The 16,059-nt window shown below is 44.4% G+C and overlaps 1 protein-coding gene across 2 annotated transcripts in view; it reads right to left on the bottom strand.

Annotated features, from left to right (window-relative positions):
* LOC115091216 (solute carrier family 26 member 6-like) overlaps positions 1 to 10,703 on the bottom strand; it is a 62,247-nt gene extending 51,544 nt beyond the window's left edge. For both annotated transcript variants that reach the window (XM_029601287.1, XM_029601288.1), the window contains exons 1-2: positions 10,479 to 10,703; positions 1,336 to 1,565 (exon numbers count right to left, since the gene is read on the bottom strand). In XM_029601287.1, the coding sequence (XP_029457147.1) occupies positions 1,336 to 1,490 (155 nt within the window). In that variant the 5' untranslated portion in view covers positions 1,491 to 1,565; positions 10,479 to 10,703. The remainder of the gene's footprint in view (positions 1 to 1,335; positions 1,566 to 10,478) is intronic.
* Between the last annotated feature and the right edge of the window lie 5,356 nt (positions 10,704 to 16,059).

Raw genomic sequence — 16,059 nt, 5'->3', positions numbered from 1 at the left:
AATGTTTGGGTACTTGCTAGGTACTTGTAACCTGACTTGACCACTGTTGAAACCAGATACTGGGCTTGATGGACCCTTGGGCTGACCCAGTATGACAACTTCTTATGTTCCTTATACATCTTCCCAGGAGATGTGATAGGTAAAACAAACCAGAATCATATGTCTCCAGAACAATCATCAACCAGTTGTACAACTTGGGAATAAACTACACTCTATGAAGGGAAGCACACCTTATGTAAGAGTCTACTCATATGAGGCTCACAAGGAACATACCAAACATTTAGAGGCTTCTATTTGAAAGCATTTAACTGCATAACTCAGAATTTATCTGGCTAAATGAAGATTTGGACACTTATCTGGCTGGATAATAAGTTAGCCAGCTAGAATTTAGCTGGATAAGTTAGAGGCATTCCAAGGGCATAACTGGGAGGAGCTGAGTTAGCCAGATAACTTATCCTGCTAAGTCTAGTCAAGCCAAAGACATGTCCTAAAGTTAGCCGGATAATGTTAGCCGGCTAACTTTAAGATAGCCGGCTACATTCAATAGTGCGACTGCACTATTAAATGTACCTCCAAAATTAGCCGGATAAGTTTATCTGGCTAACTTTGCTATCTAGAAAGTGACTGAATATGGCCTTCATAGAATACAATTCTGAAAAACATCTATATATCAAGGTGCAACATAGAGCAGAGGGAAGATTCCCTGATGTGCGAATCCACATAACTATGCAGCGGAATCCAAATACTGATTGAAACTGATAGTTCATCCTGACGAGGACTCCCTTTCCGTTGATCCACAGAATCTTTATGAAAAGAATGAATCTGGCTGCCCTGATAGCATACTCTTTAGCCTCTATCGTGGTTCTAACAAGCAGCGGAGGTCATGATCATCTCCTTCGTCATCTGGGACATGACCAACAACGGTCAATCTAGTGAAACAATATTAGAATTCTCCAAAGATAACGTGGTGGGGGCCCTTTCAAGCCTACAGAGGACTCTTCTTAAGATGTGTGACCTATCCGAGCAAAGATCCTACATGACCTTGAAATCTCATGTACAACATCTTTGGGGAATTTACGACTAGCTGAAGTAGCACACAGGGTAAAAACTGTGAGCAGGTTATCATCCAGAAAGAAAGCTAAGCACAGCCGGGGAAACATGCAAACAGTAGCACCACTGCCAGGATTTCAAAGCATGAATTCCACCCTTGGCGACTGGTGTTACTGATCTCAAGTTTCAAGCTTTTGCTAATTCGACCACACTCCACTTGCAAAGATCAGACTCCGCACTAGCTGGTCTTTGCTTCATCCTACCATGTATCCCCTTTATCTCTACCTTAGCTTGTCCCTCCCTCTTCTGCAGAGAGAAGGCTCCTTTTTCTGGGATTTTGGGGAGATCTGTTCCAGCTCAGCCTCACTCAGTGCCGAGCGTATAACTTGGTAACTTGCTCGCCGTTGCCACTGCTGCTGCATTTCCATTTGCACCTCCATGTTGGAACTAACTCGCCTCTTCCCAAGACATCAAAAGACAAAGGTGGTCTTCTCTTTCCACTTGCCCAAAAGTTCCTTACCAAAAGATAAAAGTGAAATAAATGTTGTTGTACAAGATACTGGTGTAAAAAATAATGTAGTGCTCTAATTAGTTCATTTACTTTTAGATGCAGTAGTGCTTACCTGGGTAGTATGGACCAGTTTTAATAAAGATTTTTATCTTGTTTTGTGTCTTTGGACAACTTTTTTTTTTAATCTGTTTGCACATATGTATTTCAGATGTGATTTGATGAGAATGTATGACTCGAAAGCATGCACTAGAATTTAATGTGAGCTTGTTTCATCTAAATTATTTTCTACCTTGAAGGGGCAACTATTATCTGGGAATGTTTGTCTTTAGATAAAAATCCATCCAGTGTGACAAAAAAAAAAGATATTTGCCAGAATATTTAAGACAATTGCCAGGCAGTTTGCAAAAACAGTCGCACAGTATCTGAGGCAGGATCTCCGTGGCCCCTTCATCAGCACCACCTCTGGCTGGCTCCCTGAAAGAGAGCTTCTTGACCCCCATGTGGGCCCCCTCAGTACCACCTCAGGATGGACTATTTCAAGGACTCTCCATGACCCCACACCACCATCTCTGCATAGTCTACCCAAGATGATTCACTTACACATCTTTTCCACAGCTCTGGGAGACCTCTAGGCTGAATATAAATACTTCTACCTCATGCAGGTATAACCTCGGATCAGGGGCGGATTGACCTTTCGGGGATCGGGCATGCACCGGTGGGCCAGTTAGGTTGGTCACGTGTCATTTTCTCTCAGACTCCTCTGTTCTCTCTTTTTTTTTTTTTTTTTCAAAATCCTTTTTTTTTTTTATTAGAGAGCAACACATGTACAATCAATAACCCAATCTTAGGTGAAGAGAGTACAATTGGAATCAGATATTATCATTATGAGACAGTGCAAGAAGAATCCCCAATATAACGATATCAGTTATAACAACACCCCGTGTACTCTCCTTTTTGTGGTCTTTCCGACCCAGCGAAACAGATTAAACTCCAGACATATCCCACCACCCAATCCCACCACAGACCGCTGCTAACATTCCACACACGCTACCCACACAACCCCTCCCCCCCCTGCCCTGTTCTCTTTGTGGCTCAACTGCACTAGCAGTTAGCTCCTTGTCTTTGTGTGCAGACATGCTGGGCTTCAATTTCAGAGGGAGCAAAAGCAGCCTGGTACTTGTTGCAGGTAAGCCAGCACCTGGATGACCCCTGCCTGCTGCATATATTTGAAAAAAAAAAAATTAAATGTTGCTCTGTTTTCCAGTCAGAGCACTGCCTGTCTTTGACCTGCCTCTCTTTGATGCTCCAGTCGGAGCTACAGTGTCCTGGCCCCAGCCCTCCTTCCTGTCTCTCCCACCTCCTTTACTAACTGGGGATGAGCTACCCGCCCTAGGGCCCTTCCTAGAGTCTATTGCCAGCCCTGCAGTCACCGAGCTCTGTTTCTGTCCGGTTGAAACTCTGGCCTGTAGCCTCAGAGATGGAAGAAGGGAAAGTGAGGATATGCAAGCACTGGCAGGCAGCACTGGGACTGAAAATGTACTGCCCTGGGACAAGATACTGAGTTGTTTTTTTACCTCAGTGAATCCAGTAAAGTTTAAAAAAAAAAAAAGTGAAGGAGAGAGGGACTGGCTGGGACCATCACACTGCAGCTCTGGCGCTATCACCAGGACAACAAAGTGCTGCAGACCCAGCAGCTGAATGCACCAGCTGTAGTCTGTACATAAATTAAGGTTACCTGCAAAAAAAAACCTGGGGTGGGGGATTAAAGCAGGAATTTGAGGACTGGGTGAAGGTAAGTGGGAAATTGGGGAAGGGGCGAGCAGGCCTGGTGCTGGAGATTTTTTGGCTGAAGTCTGACAGTAGAGGCAGACGTGTTCCAGGTCACATAATGTCCCTCTCTAGGGTCAGCTTGGTGTGCTTTTGGGAGTCACTGAATCACATGGGCCTGTTTCAAAAAAATCCCCCAGGCTGATATTTTCCTACAATCCGCCCCTGCCTCAGCTTGCACGGCCCCATTCCCTTTCCTCCGGCTCCTCTATTAGAAAGTATTGCTTTTTCAATTTCCCTGCCCTCCTTGGATTTTCTTAAAATGTGCTTCCAGTGGTCACTAGTGGGGCTTTGCCACTTTTCTGGCTTTCCCTATGTTTTGTTCCTTGTTCTCTTTTTTTCTATTACTCCCTCAATTCTCCATATGCTCCGCACCACTGGAAAACAAGCAGGCTTGTCTGGAAAGGGTGGCTGAAAATGACCTTGTACCACTTTACCCTTTTACAGTTCCCTAATCTGATTTTATTATTGGGTTTCATTTTCTTTCAAAAAACAAATATAATGAAATTTCCCATTTCAGTTCAAATTCCCCATTTGTCTTTCAAATGAATGCACATCCATGTCAGCCAAAGCCATTTTGGAATTTGGAGGCAATGGAGTAAGAGGTGAGTCATGCTCGCTTCTCCTCCTGCATTCATTTAACCTTCTAAGAAATGTGGAAAAAAGGATTTGCATTCACAAAAAGGTGGGGGAGTAGCTTGCTTGTTGTGGCGGTTACTACCCCAAACCAAATATGTCTGATACTTCACTTTCAATGCATATTCAGCATAGCTCTCTGCTTCAACAGCAGGGGGGGGGGAAGAGGAAAAGAGGAGTTATATTCAAGCAACAACCAACAAGGACTGAATTACTAGTCTGGGTAAACAAATAAGTATGGGTGTAGCTTGCTTGTTATAGCGGTTACTACCCCGAATCAATTAAGCCTGATACTTCACTTGGAATACATATCCAGCGCAGCTCACTGCTTCAACGGCAGGGGGAATAAAGAAAAGAAGATTTATATTCAGACAACAACCAACAAGGACTGAATTGCACAGGCTGGGTAAACAAATAAGCATGGGGCGTAGCTTGCTTATTGCGGCAGTTACTATCCCTAACTAATTAAACTAGATTCTTCACTTAGATGCACCTCCAGCACTGCTCTCTACATCAATGGTGGGGGTGGAAGGTAAATAGAACCAAAAAGTTACTAATAAGGGCCAAGAGTAACAGATAAGTATGAGAAAGAAAAAAATAAGTGTGAAAGCTTGCTGGGCAGACTGGATGGGCCGTTTGTCTTCTTCTGCCGCCATTTCTATGTTTCTATGTTTGGAAGGAGGCAAAGAGGGGGAGCGAGAGGAGCCTGGGGAGGGGGGTCAGGGTATGGATGATCTGGGGGTCAGCGGGGAGAGGGGAACTGCTGAGCCTAGGGATGCCAACTTTTCCATGGAGCAGGACTGGACAATAGGAGGGCACTGGCCGGCCACAGCCGCCCTCCCCCCCCCCCCCCCCTCTCGTTTTCCTTTCAAATCGAGCGTTGATTTTTTTTCCTAGGCAGATTCTGCCTGCCTGTCTTTGGGGCTCGGGTTTGACTCTCCTCTTCCTCTGCAGTGCAAACTAGCAACAAGTGCGGCACGGCTGTGGGAGAGGCAGAGGAGGAGGAGTTTCAAACCGATCCCTGAAAACAGGCAGGTGACTGGAGCGCTGCCCAGGCTGCCACCACTGATTGGCCCCCGGCCTTCCCTGACCGGGTTTTACAGTGTCCGGTTACAGCAGGCTGCAAAACCCGGGCCCGTTGGTCACCCTATGCTGAGCACATTTTCATCTTGGTAGCAGAGCATGGGGGGAAGGGGGGAGGCAGCCACCCCAGGCACTTGGTGTTGAGGAGACTACCGAGAGTACTTTCAGCTTGATGTCAGCGGGGTGGGAGTGGTTGGAGGCACTGAGGCCATTTGATGCTTATTTGGGGGGGGGGGAGGGGGAGGAGGAGTGGATCACAGGCCACATTGGGCCCTGAGTTAGCAGAAACCTTTATGCTGCTTCCCTGGATCTCTCTCTTTCTCTCTTGTCTTTGCTCTTCCCTTTCCTCTGTTGGGGGCAGAAGGCGGGGACAATTCTCAAACAGCCCACATCGGGGCAAAGTTCACAGGTACTTTTTACCTGCAGACTTTGCAGCAATTTTGACATAGAAAGTACTCGTGAACTTTTGCCAAGAAACTTGCCGCAGGTACTTTCCACCCGCAGGGCTTTGACGTCCATGTTTTGTTTTGTTTTTTTTTGTTGTGGGTAGTCTTTCCACGGAAAATAAAGTATGTAAGCATAAAAAAGCAATCTCTCTGCACCAGGGCCGGTGCAAGAGTATTTGTCGCCCTAGGCGAACCTTCAGTCATGCACCCCCTCCCCTAACTTAATTATTGGCGGCAGCTCCAACACAACGCTCGCTCCCTTCTTTGGCAGTACTGGTTCTCCCCTTCTAGGCCTCGTGTTGGTGGGATTTTGCTGCCCCCCCAAACTTTGGCACTCTGGACGACAGCCTGGGTTGCCTAATGGAAGCACCGGCCCTGCTCTGTGCCTGTTATTTTCCTTCCCTGATCTACCCCTGCCTCTGGGAGAGCCTCCTCTGCATGCGGTTAAGTGTACAACGCACATCACAGGACAATATGTGCGCCTTCAGCAGCAAGCAGAAGATCGCTTTTCCGCCGACCCAAGTGACACAGGTAAATCTCTATTGATCCGCGTACATGGCTTCGAATATTGTTCGCCTTCTCTCTCCATTTATAAATGCTGAACTGCAGATTTACCCTCAATCCTTTCCGTAACCTGAGTCCTGAGCTCCTGCTTTCTCTGATACCAGGCACTTTTGTAAATGCTAAAGGCAACAATAGAAAAGATTACAGCTACATTTCCTCCTGCTGCCATCACACATACAATAGTAGATTAGCTGCTCGAAACATTATCTACCATATTTTTAGCAATAAGAGAACCATTTCCAAAGGGGTTTAGGTGGGTAGCTAAATAAGCACAGCCAATAAATCCCTTACTTGCACAATTGCCTATCAGCCACATAAAAAGTTTGAATCATTCTCTATCTTTACCTTAAGGGGTCTACATACTAGAATACATTAATGGTGAATGCCAGCTTTAGCCTGTTTCAGTGTCCACAATAGGTAGCACCTTTTAGTGCATTATAGACAGGTGGAGTGTACACAGCTGAATGCTGAAAATATATAAATGAGCTGCATTGCTTGCACATGCATGCTTAGTAGCTCATAAATAATATGGGTTAGTGCAAATTGCATTAAGCAACATAATTTGGGTTGATCCACCAATAATGCTAGTATTAGTATAACTCCCCCCTCTTAGGGGACCTCCCAAAATGCAGAGGCAGACTGTTTTCCCTTGGGCCACTGTTGTCCCAAATCTCTCTCTTTCTGCATCCTCACCCCACTCAGTGCACTTCAGGCCCTGGGGTACCGGGAATCTTTCCGGCAGGGAGGAGGAGTTAGCCTCTGGGGGTGGGTACCAATGCGCAGTCTCTCAGTTTCATTGGGTTTTCTCTTTCCACAATATTCACGCTTCGCATGTCCTTGCTTCAGAGCACCTCTGACTTTTAATGAAGGTGCTGGACACTCTGGTGGGATGTGCAACAAAACTTTACTGCAACCAAAAATACCTGAAGTCCAGTTCTCAACAAAATTCTCCAATGTATCTTCTCACAAAACTAACCAGTCCAAAGGGACCTCTTTCCTCAGCTCCAACAGTGTTCCTTATGTGGCAAAACTTTAGGCAATAGCCAACACTCCAGATGTTAGAAGTATTGGGTGCCCAGTGGGGCTTGGATCTCCTTCTCTCTCTCTCTCTCTCATGGTTTACTTGGAATTCTGGTGGTAGGAAGTTCCAAAAAGCTCTCCTCCTTCTCAATGGGCAGGAGCTGACGGCAAAAGAATTCCTCCCAAAAACACAAGAACAAGACTCTCTGCAAAAATACTTGCCTGCCTTTTTCTCTGTCAGGTCACTCCTGCCCCTCCTTAGCTGAGTGTCAGGGAATCACAGCATCTTACCGTGACTTCCCAAGGCAGGGATGGAAATCCTCCTTAGGCAGGACCAGGCTCCCAAAAAGTAAAACGCTTAGAAAAAAACCAAAACAATCAGCTCTTCCAGAAACTCCTCTTCCACTCTCATTAAGACAATCCCTTCCAGAACTGGGGGGACTGGCCAGGGCAGCGTCCCTTCTCCTAGGTCAGGCTGGGCCCACAATGGGGAACACACACAACCTCTCTCAAAAGTCCAACTCAAAATCCAAACCAAAGCCAACACTTCTTCTCATGCACAGCCGGCTGACAAATCCAGACGACCAACTGTGCAGGTGCCTACAAAGGATAGTCTGAAATATACTGCATCCTAGCCTACAGCTTAAGCTAGAGACAATTCAGCTAGTGAGGGATCTAAGTCAAGCCTTCCGCTAACTTAGGGCCCAATGTGGGCTGTGGTCCACTCCCCTCCCCTGCAAAATGAGCATCAAGTGGCCTCATTGCCTCAGGTCAATCCCGCCCCTCCTGACATCAAGATGAAAGTGCTCTCAGGTGTCTCCTCAGTCCCCTAACACTAAGATGAAAGTGCCTGTGGTGGCCGCCCCTCCCCCTATGCTCTGCCAACAAGATTAAAGTGTCCTCAGCACTTCCCCCCCCCTCCCACCCCAGCACTCGGATCATCCATGTCCTGACTCCCTACCCCAGGCTCCTCTCCCTTCCCCCTTCTATGCCTCCTTCCAAGAATGTTAAATGAAAGCCAGGGAAGGAGGGGGCATGACTCACCTCCTACACCATTGCCTCAAATTCTAAAATGGTATCGGCTGATATGGATGTGCATTCATTTGAAAGACAAATGGAAAATTTGAACTGAAATGGGAAATTTCATTGTATTTGTTTTTAAAAGAAAATGAAAGAAAAATAAATGAAATTTATTTTTGATTGTTTGATTTTAAAATTATTTTCTCCACTGTCCGTCCCCTTCTGGTCCCCCTCCCATCCTTGAACCCTCTTACCATATTTTTCTTTCTTCATGGAGCCCTGCCCATGGTGTGCTTAGAAATGGCACCAGCAGACCAAGGCTGGCACCACTGTTAATTTGTTCTATACAGAATGGTGCCAGGCAGACCTAGGCCCAGGCCCAGACCGTGCCATTTTTTATGGATGAAATAACAATGGCACTGGCCTCAGTCTGCCAGCGCAATTTCCAAGCACACCATTAGCAGGGCAGGAGAGACCGTGGGTGAATGGGGTGGAGGGGAGACATGAGAGGGCTTTTTTTCTTCTCTAGCAGGTCCTGCCATTTGGTTTTCCTTTTGTTTTTTTTTATTGTATTTTTTTATTTATTTTGTGTTTATTTCATTTTTTCCATTTAAATAAATAATAAAAAAAAATTAAACAAACAACAAATAAAAAGGAACATACGAAAAAACCAAAACGTGAAAGACAAAACAAAACAAAACAAAAAAAGTCTCTGCATGCCCCTATTTGCTGACTTTCCGCTCTCCTTTGCACTGTGTACATACATTATCTTGTGGCAAAACCCATTGTCAGTGCTCTATTTGCTAAGGGGTGGATTTTAAAAGGGTTACATGCGTAAGTTATGCGCGTAACTTTCAAAAAAAACCCTGCGCGCGCCGAGCCTATTTTGCATCCTGGGGCTTGCAAAAAGGGGCGGGGCGTGGGCGGTCTGGGGTGGGGCGTGGCCTGAGCCTCCAGGCACAGCAGCCATTTGCCGCTGTGCCCAGGATCGCTGGCCGGCCATTGGCCGGTGCGCATAACTTCTTCAACAAAGGTAAGGGGGGTTCTAGGTAGGGCTGGGGGGGGGGGGGGGGGGGGGGCGGGTTAGGTAGGGGAAGGGAGGGGAAGGGAGGGGGGGGCGGAAGGAACGGAGGCAGGCTACGCGGCTCGGCGTGTGCAAGTTGCACAATTGTGCACCTCCTTGCACACGCTGACCCTGGATTTTATAACATGTGCGCGGCTGCGCGCACATGTTATAAAATCGGGCATAGATTTGTTCGCGCCGGGTTGTGCAAAGAAATCTGCGCCCGTGCGCAGGTTTTAAAATCTGCCCCTAAATGTTTTATACCCTTTAGTACATCAGGCATTACATTTTCAGATATGTATTAAAATCGATGCATTAACCTGCATCAATAGTTTATTTTAAAGCAGTATATGTGCCCTCATTTGTGGATTATGTAGGTATACATAAAATTTATTATTGTCATTTCCACTAAATAAAGGTTCTATTCTCACACCTGAGTATGGTGGGAAAGAGAATTTTACTACTAACCAGAAAGTTATTTATGGTGAGATGAAATCTTATATCTGATGGGCAATGAACACTTACTCTTCTTGTCTATTTATGAATGCCATTTAGTTTACCAAAAGATAATAATGCTATTGTGGTTTGTGTGAAGCTGTCACAATGGTTTGGTGACATTAGCCATTGTGAGAGAAATTCTCAAGAACCAATCACATAATGGGCAGAGGGAATCTGCTGTGGTAATTCTTTACATTTCAGAGCTAAAGGTTTCAAAAACAAATTAGCAAAAATCTCCATATTAGACCTTGAAAAAATAATTTTTTAGTCCTTTTGATCATTTACATGCCAAACAATTAAAGGAAAATAAATTATAATTAATAAAAAGCAACATCAGCCTTTCAGCATGGCATTCATTTATTTTCTCTGAGGGGGGCTATAAAAATGTTCTTGTTGATAATCTTTGGTATAAATAAAGATAAGAGAGAAAGCAAACCATGAAACATCACAGGTATAAAGAGGCTTTGATCTATCGGCAACATGGTTTTTAAGACATTAGCTATTAAAAACCACCTGAAATTTAAAAGGAAAAGGCATTACATTTAATACATTCTCCTCATTCTTCTTGCATGCCAAAAACAATTATTGAAGAAATGTGCAAGAAAAGAACGTTTTGGTAGTGTACTTCCCTTTCTGAAAATATTGAGTTATAATCAACAGTACTAATTCCTGTCACTGATCTGTCATCTCCAGAATTTAAAAAAGAGGCAAATGTTGAAAGATTTTACAAGAAGATCTATAAGAATTGGTATGAGCTTACCTGGGCATGAAGCAGCTAGTGAGATCACCGGCCTCCAGAATTTTCAGCTGTCTAAAGATACCTATCAATGTATTTCCCTCTGTTTTCTAGAATAAGGGGCACTCTTTGTTACACTGTTGTCACTTCTCTGAAGCCAGTCATCTCTCTGGGCTTTCTAGTTTATGGATTGTTGGGTCTCGCTATGTCTCTGGATACTCCAAATAGAGTGTGGAACACTTTGTTGTATTATATAAATATGTTCGGGAGATCTTTGAGCTCTCACTTGCTTTCGAAATCTGATCAGATTACTGATTCATGAAACTTTAACAGATGATCCTGAGAAAGCCATGGCAGCAGCAGAAGCATCACTGAACTGTGAATTACATTCTAGTCAGTAAAGTTCACCTTGAGCTAACTTTGTTAATTTTAGTTTAGTTTCAGTGTCTCGAAAAAGTTGGGAAAAAATGTTATAATAAATCAGCTTAATAGGTTTGCACATGCCAAGAAACATATTTCAATTATTGGATTTCCTGCCAGAAGTATACATTTTTATATATTAAAATTCCTGATTTAGATAAGACTTTTATTTTGCTAATGTATTTTACAATATAATTAATTTCATCATAAATAATTTACAAAGGTGTGATATAAATTTTCCAATATAAGTATATAAATGCATAGGTATTCTGATTCAGAACACACAGAGGGTCGATATTAGGGATGCACATTCATTTGAAACGAATGGGTAAAATGGAATGAATGAGCCCATTTTTAGTTTGTTTCATTCAGCTGGACAAAAAAGGGGCCAAGCTTTGAAAATTTAGCCAGTTAGCATGATATTTAGGATTAACTGGATAAATTTATGTAGATAGCAATGTCCGCAGAAATGCCTGCCCTAAATCTAACCACACAAGTTTAGTGCAGTTAGAATTAAGTGGCTATTATTCAGTTGTACATTTAACTGGTTAAGTACAATTAAAAATCTCAACAAAGACAAGAGGTTGAACCTTGTCTGCTTTTCTGCTGCTGAATATCGGCCCCATAGTCTACAATTAATAGATTTTGAATCTTATTAAGGTCAAATACAACTAAAATGAAAAGCAAATTCCCACAGTCAAATTAGTACAAAGAAAAACAGTGGTACCCAGTGTAAACAACATGAAAGCAAATGCTGACTAAATAATTTTATCTTATATCTTTTCTCTACTAAGGATTATTAGGGTATCAGACCCATCCTGGGAAGAAGCCATTGAATGTAATCATATATCCAGGCCAACAATTCTTAGTATGTAAATCAAAATAAAAATACTGATAGTTTGTAAACTCACAGCACAGAAAAGAAATGAGTACTTTCCTTAATGAAGTCTTCACCATTCTGGCTGTTACTGATAGGACTCTGATTGTTCTTTGCTATTGATACCGAAGTAAATAGAGCCAGCAGGACCACTCTGGCAGAAACCGGTGCTGCCAATAGACACATAGTGTTGCCATCTCCAGTAACAGCCAAATGTCTCCATGCTGCTCTTGCCATGTGCCCACTGCTCCAGTAGCTTGGTAGACTTTGTTAAGCAAAGTGCAAGTTATAAATTACACATTTGTGTTTCTGTGAGTGTAAACAAACGATCAATGTTTAGGTTGCATATCCAGTGTTTTAGTTTGTCCATGCTAAGGTCTACATCATCATTCATTATAGAGTGGCCAGTTACAAAAAAATCATTAATAGAATTTCTGCAGAACTGCAATGAATTGAAGGAAAGCCAAGTCATCAGAGTAGTTGGGAAGAGATGATATCTTATCAAGGCTGACGAACTTTCCAGGTTACAGGCTTTTGGGACTGCTGCCTTTCAATGGGTAATATGTGACTCTGTTCAGTGCTTTGTACATATAGTATGCACTATACAAATAAAATTATTAATAATAAAATGCTATGAATGAAACTTAAGCTCCTTACCGAGGGCAGAGGAGTGCAGACTATGATCATTATAGCTCATTTGCTTAATGTTAAAAGGATAAACAAGAACAGTACGATGGTGATAAAATAAGAAGTCGTAGAGGTGCTAGAATGTACAGGGTAGCCATGAGTAGGGTCAAAGAATATAGAAACGGTTTCAGTATTATGAGTGAAGGCAACAATCCCCAGGCAACCTGCGCTCTATACAGCTGATAACTGTATTCTGTAGGGTGGATAACAGAATGTACATTGTTTGTCGCTGTTCAGGCCGATATCCAGGGCACCAAATTCCCATATTCTTCTGACCCTCTATGTTTGTGTTTCTAGCGTGCACTCTTTCAACTTTTCAGAAAAGAATCAGTGTACAGATAAACATCTTCTGTGTTGTGACTTGTGCTAACTGTATTTTTTATGATTACAGAATAGATCAGAAATGTTTTGCTTTTTGTGACCTTGTTAAGTCACTCTGAGCTTGGCTGTGAATGTAAATCTGGGAGCAAGTGACAATATTTTGGTTATAAAATGAATCCTCTGTTAAGCAGAGGGAAGACAGTATTTGGAAGTAAATAAGGAAAAAAAAAAGATGGGCTGGGATGTGCATAGAAAACAATCTTGTATTGTATTATTGTGTCCTTTTCATTCTTATGTATCTTGTTTCTGTAGTTTCTATTAAAGCCAATGGGGGAAGCAATGCAAGGCATTTTTACCTAGGTGGAGTGTATTGAGTGTATGTATATGTGTGTGTGTGGGGGGGGGGGGGGGGGGTCAATGGACATACAAATATTCTCTCTAGGAGGGGGGCATATTTCACATTTTTTTTAATCAGTGTCTGTAAGAGGAATATGAATGGGAAATATTTTAGTTTTGGTTCTTTTTCTCATTTTGAGGGGGTCAGGGTTTCAAATTTTAGTTCATTTAATATTTATTTTGGATCAGTTTGTTTGCCAAACTGAAAAACATTACAATAACACTCCCCTCCCCCCCCCCCCCCCAATCAACCAAAAAAACTCCAAATGCCCCTGTATCTTGCAACTTCAGAACCCATTTTATACTTTCTACAGGGGCCTCCAGACTGTCTGATGAAAAAAGGTGCAGATGCCCTGCTAGCTCCTGGTCAGAAAATGGCACCAGTCTCAGAGTCAGCTGCTGCCATTTTCTGGCCAGGAGATGGCAAAACAGGAGTGACTGGCGATTGCTCCTGCCCCTTTCTTCATTGAAAAGTATGGAGACCCCTTTCAGAAGGGCAAGAGGGGCCAAGAGAGGCTGGGGATTGCAGAGGTGATGGCACTTCTTTTCTTTAGTTGTCAAATAATGTGCGCTATTTGCTAGTAATGCACACTATTTGCCAAAATGAAAATATCAGAAAATTTTCAAGGATTTTCAGATGAGTCAATGTTTCAATTCAGTTGCAGCAAACCAAACTAAAAATTGACTCATTTGTTTCATTTTACCCGAATGGTACATGGGAAAATTTTCAGGTATTTTCAGATGAGTCAATCTTTCTGATCAGTTGAAACAAACCAAACCAAAAATTGATTCATTTGTTTCATTTTTTCCCATTCGGATAAAATAAATGCACATTCCTAGTTTGTTACATAAAGATGTGGTCAGTGGCTTGGTGAGGAAGTCAATGTAACGTCTCTCCAAGCTTTTGCTGTTCAATAGGAATTGTAGTACTTGTTTGTTGGGGGATACTAGTTTGCTAATGTTACTGTTGATACCAGGGCCCATGCAAGGGTATTAGGTACCCTAGGTGCCTTCTGCCTTGTGCCCGCCCCGCCCCTCTAGTCATGCCATCCCCACCCCAATAGCGCCACACCCCCTTCCCAGTCACGCCGCACCCTGGTCTCCCATCTCATTCGTGGCCGCCAAATCTCTACTCCTCTTTGCCCTGAGCGGGATAGGCTCCGTTTGTGGCACCACATGGCTGTCTTCGGAACCCCCTTATAGTCAGCACCATAGGCGAATGCCTAGTTTGCCTAATAGGTTGCACCAGCCCTGGTTGATACAGGTTTCTCTATGATTATTTGGATTAATGGAATCTCCATGTTTATAGATTGACTAGCAACTGTACTTGTTCTATGGCCAGGCGGCAAGCCTTTTTATTGGCACATATGCTCTTGTATGGAAGCGTTAGCTGAAAAGGAAAAACTAAATTGTTTTCACCCAGGGCAAGGAACGAGGAGGCACATTTGCTAAAGCCAGGGCTGGCAAAGTTTATATACCATGCTGTTTCTCGCACTCCCCCACACCCCCCTCTCCTCTCTCACACACACATTCTCTCTCACCAGCATCTCCCTCCCCTCATATAGGCTCCCTCTCTCTGAAACCCACACTCAAGCATCCCCCATCCACCCTTTCTTACCTCCCATGCTCTCACTCACACCCTCCCCACCCCCTCTTACCAACCAGACTCTCTGTAACCCCCTTCTCTCACACACACATTCTCTCTCACCGGCATCTCCCCCCCCCCCCCCCCTTGCTCTCTCTCTCACACCCTCCTGCTCTCTCTCACCCTCCCCTCCCTGACACACATTCTCTCTCACTAGCATGCCGTGGGACCTGCGCCATTCGCGGCAAAGATGAAGGCCCAGCGCGCTGTTCATGGCGAAGATGAAGGCCCAGCGTGCCGTTCGCAGCACATGGGGGCCTCCCATTTTTGCCTTGAGCAGAAAATAGCAGTGGAGACCCCGGCATGCCGCAAAAAGAGCGCGTCCCGTAGCACACGCTCTGTTCACGGCGAAGATGAAGGCACGGGCATGCCGATCGCGGCACATGGGGGCCTTCCCTTTTTGCTGCGAACGGCGTACCGGGCCTTCATCTTCACCGCGAATGGAGCATGTGCCGTGGGACGCGCTCTGTTCGGGACATGCCAGGGTCTCCTTTGCTATTTTCTGCCTATCCCGCGATGGCCGCTGTCCTTCCGATTTTGAATAGTCTTCCAGCAAGGGAGGAAATCGGCGAGGTGAGGGAGGAAATCTGCGGGAAGGAGGAAATCTGTGGGAAGGAGGAATTCTGCGCAAAATCTTCATTCCGCAGTAGTGCTGAATTCCCCCAGGAGTACCTCTTGTACCTGGTGTTGTGACATGTTTGAGCCTCCAAGGCATCCAGGGAGCCACCTGCGCCATCTATCGACAGGCTGGGGAACATGTGCGAGCACTGACGGACACACTACCAAGCTCAATATATTATAGTGCCATCTATCGGCAGGCTGGGGAACATGTGCGAGCACTGACGGCACACTACCAAGCTCAATATATTATAGTGCCATCTATCGGCGGGCTGGGGAACATGTGCGAGCACTGACGGCACACTACCAAGCTCAATATATTATAGCGCCATCTATCGGCGGGCTGGGGAACATGCGTGAGCACTGACAGACACACTACCAAGCCCGATATATTATGGATGTAATTAACCCCTCTGACCATATCTTAGAGATATTACCAGAAAGTACAATCAGGTTAAATAATTTTACTAATATTACCTGGACTGTACACTATAGGGTAGATTTTCAAAGCGTTATGCATGTAAATCCCGGGGATTTATGTGCGTGATCGGCCTTATGCACATCGGGCCAATTTTCAAAGGCCCGGTCACACGCGTAAGTCCCGGGGCCTTGGGAAAGGGGCGGGGAGGGGGAGGGATGGT

This window comes from Rhinatrema bivittatum, chromosome 4 (genome assembly GCF_901001135.1).
Source record: "Rhinatrema bivittatum chromosome 4, aRhiBiv1.1, whole genome shotgun sequence".
Classification (NCBI taxonomy): Eukaryota; Metazoa; Chordata; class Amphibia; order Gymnophiona; family Rhinatrematidae; genus Rhinatrema; species Rhinatrema bivittatum.
Note: the sequence above shows the minus strand (reverse complement) of the source record. Positions and strands in the feature narration are given on the sequence as shown.